The 19,531-nt window shown below is 39.3% G+C and overlaps 1 protein-coding gene across 1 annotated transcript; it reads right to left on the minus strand.

Annotated features, from left to right (window-relative positions):
* Positions 1-290: 290 nt before the first annotated feature.
* LOC113324414 lies at positions 291-19,304 on the minus strand. Its single transcript, XM_026572733.1, has 3 exons — positions 17,982-19,304; positions 17,576-17,899; positions 291-353 (listed from the first exon to the last, which is right to left on the minus strand). Exons 1-3 carry the CDS (start codon positions 19,302-19,304, stop codon positions 291-293), a joined length of 1,710 nt encoding a protein of 569 aa, XP_026428518.1.
* Between the last annotated feature and the right edge of the window lie 227 nt (positions 19,305-19,531).

Raw genomic sequence — 19,531 nt, forward strand, 5'->3', positions numbered from 1 at the left:
AGCCACGCTCTCGAAACGAGACTCGTATCAAAACCCGCAAGAATTCTCACGACAGCAGCTACAAACACAAGAAAAGCTGGATTCAGAATACCCGCATTTCCCGTTTTCAATGAGAAAGGTTTTGGAGCTATTGGAGGCTTGGGTGCAAGATGAAGTAGTTCAATTACCTCTTGTATGGCGTTCACCGACTGATCAGGAGATGATTGATCCGTGATATTGTCATTACCACAGATTCATCCATCACCCCACCAGTGAGTGCAACGGCCTAAAACGCATTGTCTGGGAGAAAATCAATTCAAGGGAGCTGCACCTATGAACCGAGAATATTTCCTCTCTCCACAAGCCGATGTGTGCTGTTTCACAGGAGAGATCGAATTAGATGGGGACTTTTCATTAGCAGGAGTCATTAGCAGAAGCGTGTTATAACAACCCGTTTTAAGCAATTATCTGGGAAAGCCCAATTTCATTCCGTTGGAATCTCGCCAACAAGTAAGTCTTAAGTCTCGTTAAAAACAATTATTTGTATGAGAAATCTTTGGAAATTTACTGAGGACTCACAGGCGTCCCATTTTGAGAATGAAGTCATTATTATTCCCAATCTTCATCTTATGTTTCGCTATACATGTTTCCGTTCATGTGATGTTTGCAATTTTCATGCAACATATACAATTTTCTAAGGTACATTACATGCGTTCAAAAATGAGAATGTCTAGAATTTCTATTGACTCGCTCATAATTCTTCTCGGAGAAAACTACTCATGAATTATCCCAAAATCAAATTCAAATATCTTCCATCACTTGCTAGTTCAAAAAAAAAAAAAAAAAATCATCAAATCAAACCATGAAAGGAATTCCTCACATCACTCAAAACGCCTAAAAGAGAAGTACAAGAAAAGAAGATGCAGAGTATCAAGGGAAATCTTTCAGCAACAACTCGCTCTTTTTGTAAAGGGCAGCTTTCGCGTTTTGAAGGGCGACCTACTTCAACTCCAACTCCTTAGACAACCTCTCGATCTCTTCCTCCTAACGAGCAATGCAATTCATGGAAGGAACTTCATTCATTTCACCTTGCAACTTCTGGATTTCATAAAGTCCTTTACAGAACCAAGAGGCATTAAACTCATACTACACGAACACGTCTCGATGAAACTTCCAGCTTTCAATTACTTCCTTGGAAACGGTGCGCCCAGTCACGATGCTCATACCATAAATAGAGGATAAAGATTCTTGGACATCATTGACTAATGCAAAGCGACTTTTAAGCTTCTTGGAAGTAGCTATGTGGCCGTACTTCTTCCATATCTTGGTGTATAACTCTTCATACTTAGCTGGCACACTAAACCCTCCAACCAGAACATGATCATCAAAAGGGACATCAAAATGGGGAGGGGGGTCTTTGATGTAATTTCAAAGTTGTCGTAGTAATATGATTCGTTCAAGACTTGTGAAAGCGGATTTTTAGATTTTTTTAATAAATAAAAATAGCGAACTAAATTAAAAAGATGTTGTGAAAATTATGGAGAGAATGGGACTAGGATTCCACCATTGGTTGATATTAGTGATTTAATAAAACAATAATTATGCAACTCAACATTCAAATTGATTCTAATAGTATTGCCTAGACATGTAGATTTCCAAAAGAATAGATGTTAATCCAAGCATAGAATATCAAAACCCTAAAGCAAGCATATTCTATCAAGAGAAAATACACCTAACTAATCAAAATCATATAAACAATTTTTATTTCAATGCAAAAATCATAATAGAGTTGTTGTAATTAATTAATAAAAATATATCACTTTACCGAAACAACGACTTCCTCCATAGCCCCAAGGATTGGGTTTAGCTCCGCATATTGGAAACACACTCAGAATAATTTTTCATTGCTCAAAAGTGTTTACAAGTGATGAAATGGGAGAAAATAATGATTAAACCGGGTTTGCTCTAAACGATCCCCAAACTCTCCATCCCCTCACTGATACCCAAGACACTCTTATTTATACTGTGAAGCCAATCTTAGGTCGACAATCATCTCAATTACTCCAAAATATCTTTGCAGTTAATGAAAGTATTTCACGGGAATATTTCCTCTCCATTTTCACACGTCTTTTGAGTTGTATGGTATATCCAAATCTTCTCATTTAATTGAGCCAAATAATGAAGAGAATATCTTCAATTAATTCCGTGAATAATTCCTTCCCTGTTTTCGAAAATATCCAAAAGTATACGATTTCCTTCCATTCAAGACACGTACAAAATCTTACTATCATGGTAAGAAGATAATCATGTCTTAAAGACACAAATATCCCCATAATATCATGACCAGAATCTCACACAATTGAGATTTCTTTTCCCGCCAAATATCTTTCCCGTGAAGAAGAAGATGGGTGCCCCTTATCCGGTCCTGGGGTGCGAATAGCAGATGCCATGAGGGGTGTATCTGATCAGCTGCTTGGGTGCAAATATCCTTTGGGTACCCCTTATCATTTGGGCGCCCCTTATCCACAAATGAGGGTCTGAATAACACGTTCCTTCTGGTGCTTTAGACGACTTTTCGAGCCGATTTTTCCAAGAATGTTTATTTCCAAAAATACCTAAAAACACATAAAATACCATAATAAGTACAAAAAATCGAGTACCAACAATACATGAAATTAAGGATAACGTAGACACAAAAATGTGTCTATCAAATACCCCCAAACTTATTATTTGCTAGTCCTCGAGCAAATCTAGAAAATAAAAATGACTACACTTAACACGTGAAGCAAGCCGTTAAACCGCTAGGTGGCCCTAGTGGCGGAGTGTTGTCTCCGGAGGGTTTACCAGAGGTGTACCCACAAAACCTTTACTCCAGACCCTATATATCTACGCAGAACCTTGGAAGGCACTAAAGAATCTCCTTGGTTGGCATACAATCATTGACTATAGGAGGAAGTACCCTGATGTGAAATTCCAATTGTTGTACACGAGTTTGCACTCAGCATAATAAAATTCATATATAAGTGACAGAGCTCTACTCAGATAGTTTCTGTACATCATAACCGGAGTCAACCAATCACATGGAAAGATTAAGAAGATGGATAAAGAGATGGTTAAAAGTGAACGGTGTTTCCCATATCTGTCTCAAGGCCTCTGCCAAGGTGAACCTATCCTAATGGACTGAGATACCGGTCTGACTAATATCAACACAACTTGCATATACAAGGGGACCAGTGGTCGATAAACCTAACTCTAGGTCAACACAACTGGCATATACAAGGGCACCAGTGGTCGACTTTATTGAATTTATTCCGGTTGGTCTAATGGTCTGGTCTCTTTTTTCTTTTTTTTTTTTTTTTTTTTTTTTTTTGGTATCTCAATCACTCTATTCCACCCTAGCAAAATTAACAACTTGAATCGTGTGCCCCACCAAATCACTTAAAAAATAAAAACAGAAGGATTAGGATTCAACGAGATATGGCGAAACTACCATGTTTTTTTTAATTCTAACACCTGAGCTCTGTGCTTTTATGAATAGACTCTTTAGATGTTTCCATCTAATCATATTGGTTCCTCAACTCCTACAACCAAGATGTTCCCATCCACTTAGATTGGTTAGTGCCAACCTTAATAAGCATAAATTTCTTGGCTCTGGAGTTTATTTGTTGCAGCTAAGAGCTAACAAAAAGTTTCTTCCCCACCCCCAAACTTAAATCTAAATTTTCCTCAATGTTCTAAAGATGAAATTAAAAGCATGAACAGTAAGAAACTGTTACCACTTGATGGATGGAAAAAGAAATAAGGAAGGATATTACCGTAAGCATGAGTACCTCCCAGGAAATTCTAAATTTAAAGTCTTTAGCTAGACATCAAATACCTCAAAAAGGATTGTCACCTTCCAAAGTCATATATCAATAGTCGAAACAATTGTGGGTCCATAAGACCAAATAGAGCTGACACCAGTATGAGACAACTGCACTGATTTAGAAAAATGAAAAGAAGGAGCACGTCCTCATCTAAGGTTTCTGTCAAGACAACTGGGTTTATCTGCGGCGCGTAATTGAACTTCATATGTGTGTCTCGATAAATATATTCATCCGAAAAAAGGGTCTCTAATACCTGGGTTACCTCCTGGACAGTATCAGGAGGATCGGGTTGCGGAGTCTGAAAAGACTCAAGTAATATCTCAGATGTACAAGGCTCGAGTCCCAGGTTAGGGACTCTAATTAGGGATACGATACAATCACAAGAACCATCACTACCCCCGAACTTAGGGTTCTCAGACAAACCTCTAGCTATTTCTTGAATTTCCGGATCTTCAGAGTCCTTAAAATACTCAAGAGATTCTTCTAGTTCTCTACCCCCAAACTTAGGGTCATCATTATTCTCAGAAAAACCTAAAACTATTGCCTGAATTTTTGGGTCCATAGAATCTTTAAAATACTCAAGAGATTCTTCTAAAGATTGATCACATATCTGATCTAAGAGAATGGTTTCTGGTAGGCATTTAAAGGTGTAAGGAAATAAGACAAAGGATAAGAAGGCCTACATGTTAAACTGCAAGTGCACAGTTGTCATTGTAGTGTGTATGTGCAAGAACAGGTCATCTCCACAGGGACTTGGGGTGTATAGTTGAAGTTTCACTATGCTGATAATTGATGCAAAACTAAATGCAAGGTCACAAGGTTGCAGTGACAGTGAAACAGAGATGGTAAAACAACAAGGAACCAAGGCTATGAGCCAAGGGCAGGGAAGGCAGTGCACTGATTTCAGTGCACAGCAAGATGTGAAGTGCAAAAACAGTGAAGGAAATAACTGATCAGGAAGCAATGTGAGAAGTTACTAAGGAAATTGAATCCACCCTTGTGACCTAGCCAAACAATGCAATTCTAGGTTGACATTAGGATCTTAAGCATACAAAAGGAATGGAAAGAGAATTAGCTTGCTATGAGCACTAATTTCTCCCATTGCTCAATCAAAACAATGCATCCTAAGCATACAAATGGAATGGAAAGAGAATCAGCTTGCTATGAGCACTAATTTCTCCCATTGCTCAATCAATTCAGTGCACTAAGGCTCTAACCTAGCATTCCACTACCTAACAGTGCACTAAAGCATCATCTGAGCCTCAGCAATGCAACTTAGCTCATGCTAATCTTGTAAACAATAATAAATATCATACAAGGTAATTCAAACAACACACATATGGTGAGCAAATACAAAAACATGATAAACATATGAACCAACAGTGTAAACATGAAACAAATGAGAAACTGGCTAGTCCAGTTCTCTACAAGAGTGAAGATGGCTAACCCAGCATAAGTTTTACAACAACACCCACAACCCATATTTATACCCAATTACACTTTAAAAGAAAAACCCCCAAAACAGTAAATTAGGGTTTGGTGAAAAATTAGAATTAGTTTTACCTAATCACTTATGATTGCTTCTGACTTCGACCCACGCCTCTAATTGCTCTCCTGATGTTATCCACGCCTCCAATTGCAACTCTATTTCACCTAATTTGTCAATTTCACCTCTAGGGTTCCTGACATGGGAGAGGCGTGAAATTGAGTGATTTGGAGGACATAGAGTTGGTGAAAGGGGAAGTAATGATGTGGGATAGGGTTGTTGAGTGATTTGAGAGCTCGTATTGAGCTGGTGGTGGTGGTGGTGCGGCAGGTGAAGAAGGTGGTGAAGTTGCAAAGAGGGATGGGGGAGGTGAAGTCGATGGTTTTGGGAGAAGGTCTGTTTGGTTGGGTAGTATAGGGTTTGGTGTTAGAGTGTTGATCGGGGATATCAAGTTGGATGATCTTCGAAGCTAGGCCATGGGATGTGGAGATGGTAGGTGGATCGGACGGCTAAGGAAGAAGCAGCTTGTAGCGACCGTAGGATGTAAAATACAACGAAGTTAACGACTCTAGATGGGGTTAGGTGTTGTAGTGTTAAGCGGAAGTATCGAGGTTTGATGCGCAGGCAAAGAAGCGATCGTTGGATTCAACTACAATCTAATCTGAAGGCTTGGAATTTAGGCACTATGGTGTTTTGCAGAGACTTCAGATTTTGATGCTCTACGAAGGATCGACCATTGGATGATGAGATGGACCCGATCTAACGGTTGAGAATGGAGGCGGGTATGGATATAGAAAATGGGTTTGGGTAAGGGTTTTGGGCCTTGGGTATGCCAAGCCCATATCTTCTTCAAGAACAATTCTTCCTTCTTGAGCCCATTCCTAGCTTTTTGGACTTGTGCGCACCATTCTTTGCGGCTTCCTTGCGTAATTTCTTCCGGCTTTTCACTACTCTTCAGCTCTTTTCCGCTCCGCAAGTCATCCAGATTTTATTTATTACCTAAAAATGCAAAATTAAGTAAGAAAAATATTTATTCTTGAAAACAATGAAAATACAGAATATGGGATAAAATGTAGAATTACTGCACAAAAGATGAGTTAAATGCCAACAAAAAGGGATAAATATATACATTATTTGGCACTCATCAAATACCCCCAAACCTGAATTTTACTTGTCCTCAAGTAAAACAAAACTAAGGAAATCCTAACTATACCACTGTCGCTGGTCTCTCGAATGCATTTAGCGTATGCACTAAGCCTTTTAAACCACTAAGTGTCCCTAGTGGACGAGTTGAAGTCTCGTGAAGGTTTGCTTAGAACGTACCTACAAAGTTCTAGGTCAAAATATAAGCTCATATTCCATCAAATGTGACATGTGCAAAACAGTTAAGCTCACAGCAAAATGGAGATGTCAATCTAGCTATCGAAGGCACAATCCTAGCACTGATAACAAAAAAAAGACATGTGATAAGAGTGTAAAGTGTATCTACACATGTGTAAGAAAGATCTGAAGTTATGACTACTAATCACCAAGAGATAGTTTCTCAGGCTAAGAACCGAGGTCGAAATCTAGCTAGCTGTCCGGACTTTACGAGAATTGTGAATGAGTTGGAGGTATTTCACAATTACTCGCGTTGTACATCAATGGCATACACCCTTCCTTGCTTATTACAATAAAACACAAAAGATGACTCTTTACATGACTCTTATTTACATTGACTATTCTCTTTTTATTTTGGAACAAGAGATGATGGAATTGATAAATACTTGATTTTTTTGTATTTTTCTGATATTTTTTTCTCTTTTTTTTTTTCTGAATATATACATCGTTTTTTTTTTTTTTTTTTTTTTTTTTTTTTTTTTTTTTTTTAGAACAAGGAAACACTTTTGATACATAAACAAAAGGAAACAAAAGATTACATGACACTTTGCAAGAGGTAGCCCTTTTTGATGCACCCAGTTAAATTCGATGGTTGTCTTTCTTAATGTAACCTCCACCTTCTATCCCAACCAACCAAAGAACAAGCTAGTCAAGTTTCGTTCAGTATTCTAAAGTGATTGGCAATCGTAACTTCCTATCAAACACCTTGAAGATCGAGGCCATACATGTATTGGTAGATCGTGCGCGTGCAAATTTCTTATCACTATGTGAATTGTGCTAGAATCAGGGTGCCTAAATATCTAGACTAAGACTCCTAATAATTACATATTTGCAAAAGAGTCAACATTTCAAGGTAAATGAGCTCCATTTTTATGATTTTTCATTTTTTTAATTTTTTTTTTTGAATTTTTTTCGATTTTTTCAAAAGAAGAAGGAGTTCGATTTCAATTATAGCATATTATCGTGGTATCTACTCTATACCCCCAAACCTAAACTAAACATTGTCCTCAATGTTTAAAAATATGGAAAGAATTAGAATGCAACATATGGAAAGGGAGATGCTGAGTAGAGTAAAAGGAGAGAGAATACCCGATTTCGGCGAAAGCAGAATTAAAACTCCGTTATTCAAGGCAAAAAAATCCAACATATTTCAGCCGAGATCATATTGGATTAGCAAAATATATACAAAAGGAACAAAAGGGTTTTTAAGAAATTGTATCTACTGGATTATATACAAAAATTCACCATACACTAACAATCTAAAGAGTTGAGGATCAACCCAAAAGACAAAGTGTAGAGGTTTCAACAGCTTCACACAATAATAATATGGTAGGCATGCAAGTGAAGCTGTGAAACAAAATGAGCTACCCCAAAACCTGGATTTTTCAACGGATAAAATTTTGGAAACAAAATCTCGCAGTTTTGGGGGTTCATCATGCACAAGGTCTAGCTCAAAGTGGACTGTGCTAGGGACGGGCAAACATGCTAATTCCAACTGTGGTTCCTCAAATGTATTATATTTGGATGAAAAATAGTCCAAGAGGACTTGGGAAGCACACAGTTCCAAACCTAGATTAGGCATTTTCAGAAAAATCGGTTTGACAATATGGGTACAAACCAAATCTAGGTTGGGTGGAAGGCCAACAGATTGTGACTTATGTAGGACGATAGGCACATCATTATTAATCAAATCAAAATCTCCTAAGTCTTCTACACGTGTCACAACATGCTCACAATCATCAAACAAATTGGCAAGATCACAATCAGAGTCATCAACATCATCAACAAATTTATTCTCATGCATCGGCAAATCAGGAGAAATATCACAATGTGACCTAGGTAGAGAATCAGACACATCAAATATATTTTCATGCATATTAGTGTCTACAGAAGATTCAACTATTCCTATGTCATGCTCATCTTCACAGAATAATTGTACGAATCCCATGTCAATATCAAAATCATATGAATTACAATGAGTATTAGAAAAAACAACATTCATGAAGGTCGAGGGCGAGAAGCCATATGTTATTGAACCAACAGGTTCCACAATATTTTCATGTTCTTCTAACATATCATCATAATCATCATAATCATCATCATGGTAGCATGCATATTGGTCCTCATTAACAGTGATGGTGTCATTAGTCGATTCAGTTCCTCTAAATTAGGTTCATATCAAATTCCTTACATGAATGGGACTAGACACTTCATTAGGGACAACACATTTCTTCATGAATTTCCTCCTTTTGTAGGTGAAGCAAATCTGATCTAAATGTGCATGAATTCGTGATGTAGATCTATCATAGTCTTGCTTGCAGAGTCTTAAAGCTTCTGTGGTGGAGTCTAAATTCATGGGAGTACAAAATTCTTCATGTTCAAATTGTGGTGAATGGTACATGTGTGCATGGTCATTAGGGTTTACAAAATATTGATCGCAACCCTCAAAGGATTGATTATGGTCCCAATGACTACCATTCTCACAATTTATGGGCATTTCATACCTTGGATTTTCTCTACATTGCCTAAAATTATGCAAAATATGACAATTCTCAACAGGGTGGTCTAAACTACCACATGCGGGACATGCATAGATTTCAGGTTGCCTAAGAAAATTAGATGTGACAGATTCCTCATGTGATTGCATTTCTAAAGCTGTGATTCGAGCTTCTATTTGATCCATAAGTGATGATTGTGTGAGTGAGGCACTAGCAAAATGTTCATTTTCACGTTGCGATGAATGATGCATGTGTGAATAGTTATTAGGGTTCATGTATTGAGGCTCGGGACTTTGAAAATGTCCATAATAATTCCTATAACTATTGACATCATGGAAGGGGGAGGATCACAATGTGAATTTGCCCGTAAGCAAGTTCTCTAAGTGTTTTGTTTCCACTCCCCGAAGCAGGCCAAAATCTAGACATGATTGGCTCAAAAGCTAAGTAACTATGTACAAAGCTCAGAATTTGGTTTTAAAGGGGTGTACAAAGCTCTTTGGTTTTAGAATTTGGTTTTGGTGGGAGACTTTTTTTGGTTTTTTACAATTTTGGGAGCAAGTTTGGTTTTAATGGGTTAAAGAAGAAAAAATTTGGTTGTTAAAATGGGAGCAAGTAAAATTTGGTTTTTTGAATGGGAGAAAAGTTTTGGTTTTTTTTTGGAATTAGGAGCAAAATTTTTGTTTTTGTTTTGTTTTTTTTTTTTTTTTTTTTTTTTTTTAAACTTAGCCGAGCATAAATTATCACACCCCACAAAAGAAAATAAAAACAACAATAAATAATTACAAGCCCATAAAAGAAAAATAAAAGAAAATAAAAGAAAAAGAAAATAAAAATAATTATTACAAGCCCGAATTTGAATTTAAATGAGGCCCAAGTGGGTTAACTCATGGGTTAGGCTTACTTGGTTTTTGGAGGGAAGCCCAAAAATAGGCTTTTAGTCCCCTTTTAGTTGCACAGCCCAGTTGGGCTTTATGATCGTCCTAAGCAGCTCACGTTCAAGCCCAGCAGCAATTGAAGTGACTCAGCAACACAGGCCCAGCAGAATCTGCAGCGAAGCCCAGCAGAAAAGGGCAAGCCCAGGAGCAGAAGTTGCAAGCCCAGCGAAATTGAGGTTACTAAGCCCAGCTCAGTTGGTTCAAGCCCAGCAACAAAGGTTGGAACAGAGCCCAGCAGCAGAGCGTGCACAAGCCCGGCAGAAACAGAAATAGGCGAGCCCAGTTGACAGCTTCAGTTGGCAGCCCAGTTGGCAGCAGCAGGCTTTGGCTTGGCAGCAACAGCACAGCACAGCTTGGCATAGAAGGCACCAGCAGCAGCAGCACAGCCAAGGTGGTACCTGCAATGATCACAGAGTGCAAAGATAGTCAGGCCAACCCTGCAATGATAGTCAGGCAAGTATGCAATGATCTGCTGCAATGTTTGCAAGCAGAGGGTTGCAATGATAGTGAAGCAGGCCTGCAATGATTGCAAGGCAGAGATGCTAATGGAACTCAGCAGTGGCAACACCACTCCCCGGCAGCGGCGCCAAAAACTTGGTAGGCATTTAAAGGTGTAAGGAAATAAGACAAAGGATAAGAAGGCCTACATGTTAAACTGCAAGTGCACAGTTGTCATTGTAGTGTGTATGTGCAAGAACAGGTCATCTCCACAGGGACTTGGGGTGTATAGTTGAAGTTTCACTATGCTGATAATTGATGCAAAACTAAATGCAAGGTCACAAGGTTGCAGTGACAGTGAAACAGAGATGGTAAAACAACAAGGAACCAAGGCTATGAGCCAAGGGCAGGGAAGGCAGTGCACTGATTTCAGTGCACAGCAAGATGTGAAGTGCAAAAACAGTGAAGGAAATAACTGATCAGGAAGCAATGTGAGAAGTTACTAAGGCAATTGAATCCACCCTTGTGACCTAGCCAAACAATGCAATTCTAGGTTGACATTAGGATCTTAAGCATACAAAAGGAATGGAAAGAGAATTAGCTTGCTATGAGCACTAATTTCTCCCATTGCTCAATCAAAACAATGCATCCTAAGCATACAAATGGAATGGAAAGAGAATCAGCTTGCTATGAGCACTAATTTCTCCCATTGCTCAATCAATTCAGTGCACTAAGGCTCTAACCTAGCATTCCACTACCTAACAGTGCACTAAAGCATCATCTGAGCCTCAGCAATGCAACTTAGCTCATGCTAATCTTGTAAACAATAATAAATATCATACAAGGTAATTCAAACAACACACATATGGTGAGCAAATACAAAAACATGATAAACATATGAACCAACAGTGTAAACATGAAACAAATGAGAAACTGGCTAGTCCAGTTCTCTACAAGAGTGAAGCTGGCTAACCCAGCATAAGTTTTACAACAACACCCACAACCCATATTTATACCCAATTACACTTTAAAAGAAAAACCCCCAAAACAGTAAATTAGGGTTTGGTGAAAAATTGGAATTAGTTTTACCTAATCACTGATGATTGCTTCTGACTTCGACCCACGCCTCTAATTGCTCTCCTGATGTTATCCACGCCTCCAATTGCAACTCTATTTCACCTAATTTGTCAATTTCACCTCTAGGGTTCCTGACATGGGAGAGGCGTGAAATTGAGTGATTTGGAGGACATAGAGTTGGTGAAAGGGGAAGTAATGATGTGGGATAGGGTTGTTGAGTGATTTGAGAGCTCGTATTGAGCTGGTGGTGGTGGTGGTGCGGCAGGTGAAGAAGGTGGTGAAGTTGCAGAGAGGGATGGGGGAGGTGAAGTCGATGGTTTTGGGAGAAGGTCTGTTTGGTTGGGTAGTATAGGGTTTGGTGTTAGAGTGTTGATCGGGGATATCAAGTTGGATGATCTTCGAAGCTAGGCCATGGGATGTGGAGATGGTAGGTGGATCGGACGGCTAAGGAAGAAGCAGCTTGTAGCGACCGTAGGATGTAAAATACAACGAAGTTAACGACTCTAGATGGGGTTAGGTGTTGTAGTGTTAAGCGGAAGTATCGAGGTTTGATGCGCAGGCAAAGAAGCGATCGTTGGATTCAACTACAATCTAATCTGAAGGCTTGGAATTTAGGCACTATGGTGTTTTGCAGAGACTTCAGATTTTGATGCTCTACGAAGGATCGACCATTGGATGATGAGATGGACCCGATCTAACGGTTGAGAATGGAGGCGGGTATGGATATAGAAAATGGGTTTGGGTAAGGGTTTTGGGCCTTGGGTATGCCAAGCCCATATCTTCTTCAAGAACAATTCTTCCTTCTTGAGCCCATTCCTAGCTTTTTGGACTTGTGCGCACCATTCTTTGCGGCTTCCTTGCGTAATTTCTTCTGGCTTTTCACTACTCTTCAGCTCTTTTCCGCTCCGCAAGTCATCCAGACTTTATTTATTACCTAAAAATGCAAAATTAAGTAAGAAAAATATTTATTCTTGAAAACAATGAAAATACAGAATATGGGATAAAATGTAGAATTACTGCACAAAAGATGAGTTAAATGCCAACAAAAAGGGATAAATATATACATTATTTGGCACTCATCAGTTTCCTCAAAATCATCTAAAGAATCTACCAGTAAAGTGTCAAGCCAATTATCCTGAACTAAAATGCTAATCATATTCACTTCTTCTAAATCATCATTCTCAGAAGGTTGTCTAGTAACATTAAAGACATCTAGTTCAGTGGTCATATTACCAAAGGATATGTTCATAAGCCCAGTCCTACAGTTGATGACAACATTAGTTGTGGCTAAAAATGGGCGACCTAAAATCACTGGGATTTGACGACTTGGGTCCTGAACAGGCTGGGTGTCTAGAACAACGAAATACATAGGATAAATAAACTTATCAACCTCAATCAGAACATCTTCTATGACACCTCGAGGGACTTTGACAGACCTATCATCTAATTGTAGTGCCATTTTAGTCGATTTCAACTTACCAAGACCTAGCTGGGTGTATACATGATACGGGAGTAAGTTAACACTAGCTCCTAAGTCAAGTAAAGCTTTATCGACCATGTGATCACCAATCGCACAAGATATGGTGGGGCATCCAGGATCCTTATACTTAGGGGGTGTTTGGTTCAGAAGAATGGAACTTACCTGACCATCTAAAAAAGTTTTCTTATGGACATTAAGCTTACGCTTTCGTGTACAAAGATCTTTAAGGAACTTGGCATAAGCAGGCATCTGCCTAATTGCTTCTAATAGCGGAATGTTGATGTTCACCTGCTTAAATGTTTCCATTATCTCGTTGAAAGTCGACTCCTTCTTTGTTGGGGCTAACAAATGTGGATATGGGGCTCTAGGCACAAAGGTAGACCTATCAGGAATTTCTTGGGAATCCTTAGAGACTGTTTCAGTTTCCTCGTCTACGGGATCCTCTTGGGAAGTAGAAGGTGGAACTACAGTATATCCACTAGGCATGGCTACCTTATTGTCTACCGTTTTACCACTCCTAAGGGTTGTTATCGAGTTCACATGGTTTGATGATTTCTCACCAGCTAAAGATATTTGATGGACTCCCCTAGGGTTGGGTTATGGTTGACTAAGAAACTTTCCTTTTTCTCTCAATGTCTCATTTATCTGAATAACCTGGGTTTTCAACTCGGAAATAGCCTGAGAGTTAGCCTGACCTATTCTCTTATTTTCTTCTAAACCTTGAGCAACAGATTGTTGAAACTGCACAGTGTTACGAGTTAGCAAAACAAGAGACTCTTCTAAACTCATAATCTTCTTATCCGAAGGGTTCTGAAACTGTGCCGGAGCTGAAGGATTCTTAGTATAGCCAAAACCTGGGGGAACCTGAGCATTACTAGACTGACCTTGATTCTGGCCCTTGGACCAAGAAAGGTTTGGATGGTTTCTCCAGCCAGGGTTATAGGTTTCTGAATATGGGTCAAACATCTGTTGGTTATCAAACCTAGTGTTGTTATAAAGAGCATTGGCTTGCTCTTCAAAAGCATGGCCTTCCCAAAAAGGCTCATTTCTTCCACTACTACCACTAGAATGACCTAATTCTAAGGCTTCTAACCTTTTGGATATAGCTGCTATTTTGGCATCTGAGTCATAAGATCCTTCTACCCTATTAACATTTCCTCTACTTAGAAGAATTGTTTTCTGGGGTTCCCTACTATTTTCCCATTGTTGGGTCTTATCGGCGATTTCATTCAAAAATGTCATCGCTTCATCAATAGTTTTATTCTCAAACCCACCTATGCATAAGGACTCAACCATGGTTGTTGTTGAATAATCTAAACCCTCGTAGAGGATCTGAACTAACCTAACCTTCTCCAAACCATGATGAGGACATTGAAATATCAAGTCATTGAACCTTTCTAAGTACCTATATAAAGATTCTCCCTTTTGTTGGGCAAAAGTACATATTTGCGTCCTAATAGACGATTTTTTATGCCTTGGGAAAAACTTATGTATAAAGGAAGAAGTAAGTTGGTCATAGGTTTCAATTGACTCAGAGTCCAAACTATACAACCAAGATTTGGCTTTATCTTTTAAGGAAAAGGGGAATAACCTAAGTTTCAACGCATCATCACTTAGGTTTTTAATTTTCAGAGTACTACAAACTTCCTCAAATTCCCTAACATGAAAATAGGGGTTCTCATTCTCCTTCCCTAAAAACATTGGGAGCATCTGTAAAGTCCCAGGTTTCAGTTCATAATTTGCTTCGGTGTCAGCTAACTTGATACAAGACGGACGAGAGGTCCTAGTTGGGTTTAGCAAAGCTTTCAAAGTTGTCATTTCTGGCACTACCAAAGGACTAGGGGTACTTTCCTCACAAAGAGACGGATTCTTAAAACTGAAGTTTCCAAAAACGGGGCTCTCAAAAGAAGAGTTTCGAGCTCCCCGTCTTCACAATAAGAACTACTAGGTTTTTCACTAATCAAACGACCTAGAGTGTTTCTATTCTAAGCATGTTTAAAAACTTCGGGCATACACTAGAAAAACAAAATCAAAAAGAAAAGCCCTGAAAAAGAAGGGATGTTCTATGCAAACACAAACAAGGCTGACTCCACCACAGCAAACCTACTGATTTCTAGCAAACAAAAAGCATGATGGCTTCACTTAGATTGTTTCTAGACCAGCTTCTAATCCTTCAAACGGGAATTCGTTACAATTTAAGCAAATCCCTCTGGAATCAATCCGAGTTAAAGTAAGTTGAATAGAGGCGAGGGAAGCTCGGTGGAACTTTGATACCCAAGGCCTCACCGGTATTACAAGGCGGCGCAGTCACGCATTCAACTTACGGAAACCGTCAAGAACTTCGAAGCATGCTTAAAAGAGTAACCAATATTTTTCGAATGACTTTCCTGTTAAGCTCGTTACCCTATCGGTCTCGTTCTATTCAAAATTTTAGGCTTAGGTTCGCGTTTGGTGTCGTTTTCCTAAGACGGGCAAGAAGAGAACGGTGATGAAATCTGAACCCTTATCTTGTATGGCCAGTCCTTGCCCTTTACTAGGAAATTAAAGCAGCCGTTTTCAAGTCCTTAACATATATGCATACGAAGGAAGACAGTAACTCGCTGACAGGGGATTCACGAGTGTTTCGACAAACTTACCTCCCGTACCATACGGGGGATGAACCTTTGTAGTCGACTCGGGCCACGACTCCTATGTCATGTACGAACCCGAGGGGCCGAGGTGATATCGTAATCACCGTCCTTCTCTGCAAAAGTTTATATTTAAACTACCCTTCCGTAGGGTTTTAAAATAATGTCCCAAAATTTAAAGTCCAAAGTCCAAAAATATAAAGTGCAAAAGAAAAAGAAAGTCTAAAAAAAATAAAAATCTACAAAAATAAAAATGTCTCTTTTTTTTTTCCTCTCTTTTTTTATAAAAAAAAAAATCTTCTTCTTCGCTCCTTTCGCTTTGCCTTTTACTCCAGTCTTTAAGTATTCACCAAAAGCTTTGGCAAAATTTTCTTTCGCTCCAAAATCTGAAAGAAAAAGTCAAAAACCCAAAAACGTAAAGAAGAACAAATAAAAATAAAAACTTTTAAAAAAAAAATCTAAAAACTCTAGCCTAAAGACAAGTCCGCGTCGGCGGCGCCAAAAATTTGATGTAATTTCAAAGTTGTTGTAGTAATATGATTCGTTCAAGACTTGTGAAAGCGGATTTTTAGATTTTTTAATAAATAAAAATAGCGAACTAAATTAAAAAGATGTTGTGAAAATTATGGAGAGAATGGGACTAGGATTCCACCATTGGTTGATATTAGTTATTTAATAAAACAATAATTATGCAACTCAACATTCAAATTGATTCTAATAGTATTGCCTAGACATGTAGATTTCCAAAAGAATAGATGTTAATCCAAGCATAGAATATCAAAACCCTAAAGCAAGCATATTCTATCAAGAGAAAATACACCTAACTAATCAAAATCATATAAACAATTTTTAGTTCAATGCAAAAATCATAATAGAGTTGTTGTAATTAATTAATAAAAAAATATCACTTTTACCGAAACAACGGCTTCCTCCATAGCCCCAAGGATTGGTTTAGCTCCGCATATTGGAAACACACTCAGAATAATTTTTCATTGCTCAAAAGTGTTTACAAGTGATGAAATGGGAGAAAATAATGATTAAACCGGGTTTGCTCTAAACGATCCCCAAACTCTCCATCCCCTCACTGATACCCAAGACACTCTTATTTAAACTGTGAAGCCAATCTTAGGTCGACAATCATCTCGATTACTCCAAAAGATCTTTGCAGTTAATGAAAGTATTTCACTGGAATATTTCCTCTCCATTTTCACACGTCTTTTGAGTTGTATGGTATATCCAAATCTTCTCATTTAATTGAGCCAAATAATGAAGAGAATATCTTCAATTAATTCCGTGAATGATTCCTTCCCTGTTTTCGAAAATATCCAAAAGTATACGATTTCCTTCCATTCAAGACACGTACAAAATCTTACTATCATGGTAAGAAAATAATCATGTCTTAAAGACACAAATATCCCCATAATATCATGACCAGAATCTCACACAGTTGAGATTCCTTTTCCCGCCAAATATCTTTCCCGTGAAGAAGAAGATGGGTGCCCCTTATCCGGTCCTGGGGTGCGAATAGCATATGCCATGAGGGGTGTCTCTGATCAGCTGCTTGGGTGCAAATATCCTTTGGGTACCCCTTATCATTTGGGCGCCCCTTATCCACAAGTGAGAGTCTGAATAACACATTCCTTCCGGTGCTTTAGACGACTTTTCGAGCCGATTTTTCCAAGAATGTTTATTTCCAAAAATACCTAAAAACACAAAATACCATAATAAGTACAAAAAATCGAGTACCAACAATACATGAAATTAAGGACAACGTAGACACAAAAATGCGTCTATCAGGTCAAAAGTGACCCCAGCAGCAGAGTGCGCAGCCAACGCTTTGTCGGTCACAGGGGGATCTTTAGAAGGAAGCGCCACTACGATCATAGATGTAGCCTCTCCAGCATTCCCCGCGTTGTTTGCCTCACCCTGAAGGTTGATTTCTTCCACGGTCTCATCCACAAGCTCACTGAAACGATCAGACTCCTTGCCACTCTGGGAGACGCTTCCTTCGTCGCCGACCGAGTTTACATCATCCTTGTCATCGCCTTCGAGAGATTCGGTCTCACCGGATTTCTCTAAAGCCGCATTACGACTACGTGCAAACCTCGTCAAAGCATTTTCCTTCATGGTGCCCTGATTTTGAATAAAGAACACGTTTAATGGAAATGACGCAAGATAGATAAAGTCGGCAGATCAAAAGAGAAGTTTAAAGTACCTGCATGTGGGAAGAATTGAAAACCACCGGTCGATTTTCCTGCCTCTTAGACCTCCTTGCTCCTTCATCTTGGGTACTGTAGTCACCAGAATCTCCATCCCTGGTTCGCTTGCCCGGAAGTGGTTTCAATCGTTTATGCTTCTCCAAAATTGCGAGGGTGGGCTCACCACGAGGAACTGTCACGATCTCTTCCGAGAATTTTTGAAAAGCTAGAAGCTTTTCTCGCCAAAAACTTCTATACATATCAGTCGTGGATGGTTTTCTTCCAAGAGGCGGGAATGGAAGGCTCTGCTTCGTTGCAAGTAGGCTAGCATCAAGAACAGACGACACAAGCTCCTTTGAAGGCATTGGCGGGCGATCAAACGGGATGCCTTGGTCAAATCCCATCTGACTGGCGGCTCTGTCAATATTATAAGGAACTACATTGAGGAATTCATCAAAATAAGACGGAACATATCCTGGAATGCAGCTTCGCAGAAATATAATCTCTTCAGAGCTCATATCCTTTCCATCAGTGTGCAACACAGTGTCGGAAGTAGTGGTGAAGGTCTTTGGTTGAACCACAAAAAAATGAACCGGTCCCCATGGACGGAAATCTATGGCGTACACGTTATCGAGGAAATCGACGAGCCTTACCCCAGGTTTTTGTCGTCTGTTTTGCCAACGGAGTATTCTCGAACCACCATACAAGCTAGAAAACGAAGTTGCAGGGATGGGAGCATAACCTTTGAAATGCTCCCATAAGCATGCTTTAAGTAAAGCTATGTGAATATGCGACTCCACTTTCTTGTACCCGTTGGAGGTGTGGATGTCTGCTGCCAAAGCATCTAGATAAGAGTACAACGATCCAAGGAATAAACTGCCTAAGGGGAGAACCACTCCTTTCGCTAAATTTATGTCAAACATGAAAAGATTGTGTCTTATGGTCTTCTTCACATAGGCGTCATCAAAGATGTCCCTAGACAGCCACAAAGACAGAGATGCGACCACGCTGAGTTTACCATCCAGTGTCTGGCCCGGCCTTGGTTTTGTAGGAAACCATTGAGACACCCACCAAGTGTAAAAGCATTTCTCGTCCTTTTTCGGTTGATCATACTCTTCTGCCTTATGAAGTATAGCATCGAGGGTGGAATTTTCTTCGGTGGATAGTTTATAGTGGAAACTTCCCGCAATGGGGAGATTCAGCAACACGGCTACGCTTTCCAGAGTAATAGTCATTTCTCCCCATCTACATATAGCCGTGTGTGTGGAAGGACTCCATCGATAAATGAAAGTAATCAAACCTACAACGTCTTTCTTGATGTGAAGCGTTGCATACGCCATGATAGCTTCAACAATTTGCGCCTTGGCCAAGTTATCCTGATGCGCTCATTACTCAACATATGCCTCATCCATCCTTCATAAGAGTTCGATGGGGTATGACAATCTTGAAATCAATAGGAGAAGCCGGATATTAATTTTTACGAATACAGAACCTCATCACATGTGTTGGGGGAGCGGACATAGCAGTCTCTTCATTTTCTGAGCCTGTGAGAAGGACCCACTTATGG

This window comes from Papaver somniferum, chromosome 11 (genome assembly GCF_003573695.1).
Source record: "Papaver somniferum cultivar HN1 chromosome 11, ASM357369v1, whole genome shotgun sequence".
Classification (NCBI taxonomy): domain Eukaryota; kingdom Viridiplantae; phylum Streptophyta; class Magnoliopsida; order Ranunculales; family Papaveraceae; genus Papaver; species Papaver somniferum.

Bases quoted from the DNA above. Each gene is read 5' to 3' on its own strand.
- LOC113324414 (XM_026572733.1), bottom strand. From the start codon at position 19,304: ATGGCGTATGCAACGCTTCACATCAAGAAAGACGTTGTAGGTTTGATT. The intron at 17,900-17,981 runs GTACTTTAAACT...ATTCAAAATCAG, and splicing joins TCAATTCTTCCCACATGCAG to GGCACCATGAAGGAAAATGC. The intron at 354-17,575 runs GTCACTTTTGAC...CCTGTGAAACAG, and splicing joins CTGCGCACTCTGCTGCTGGG to CACACATCGGCTTGTGGAGA.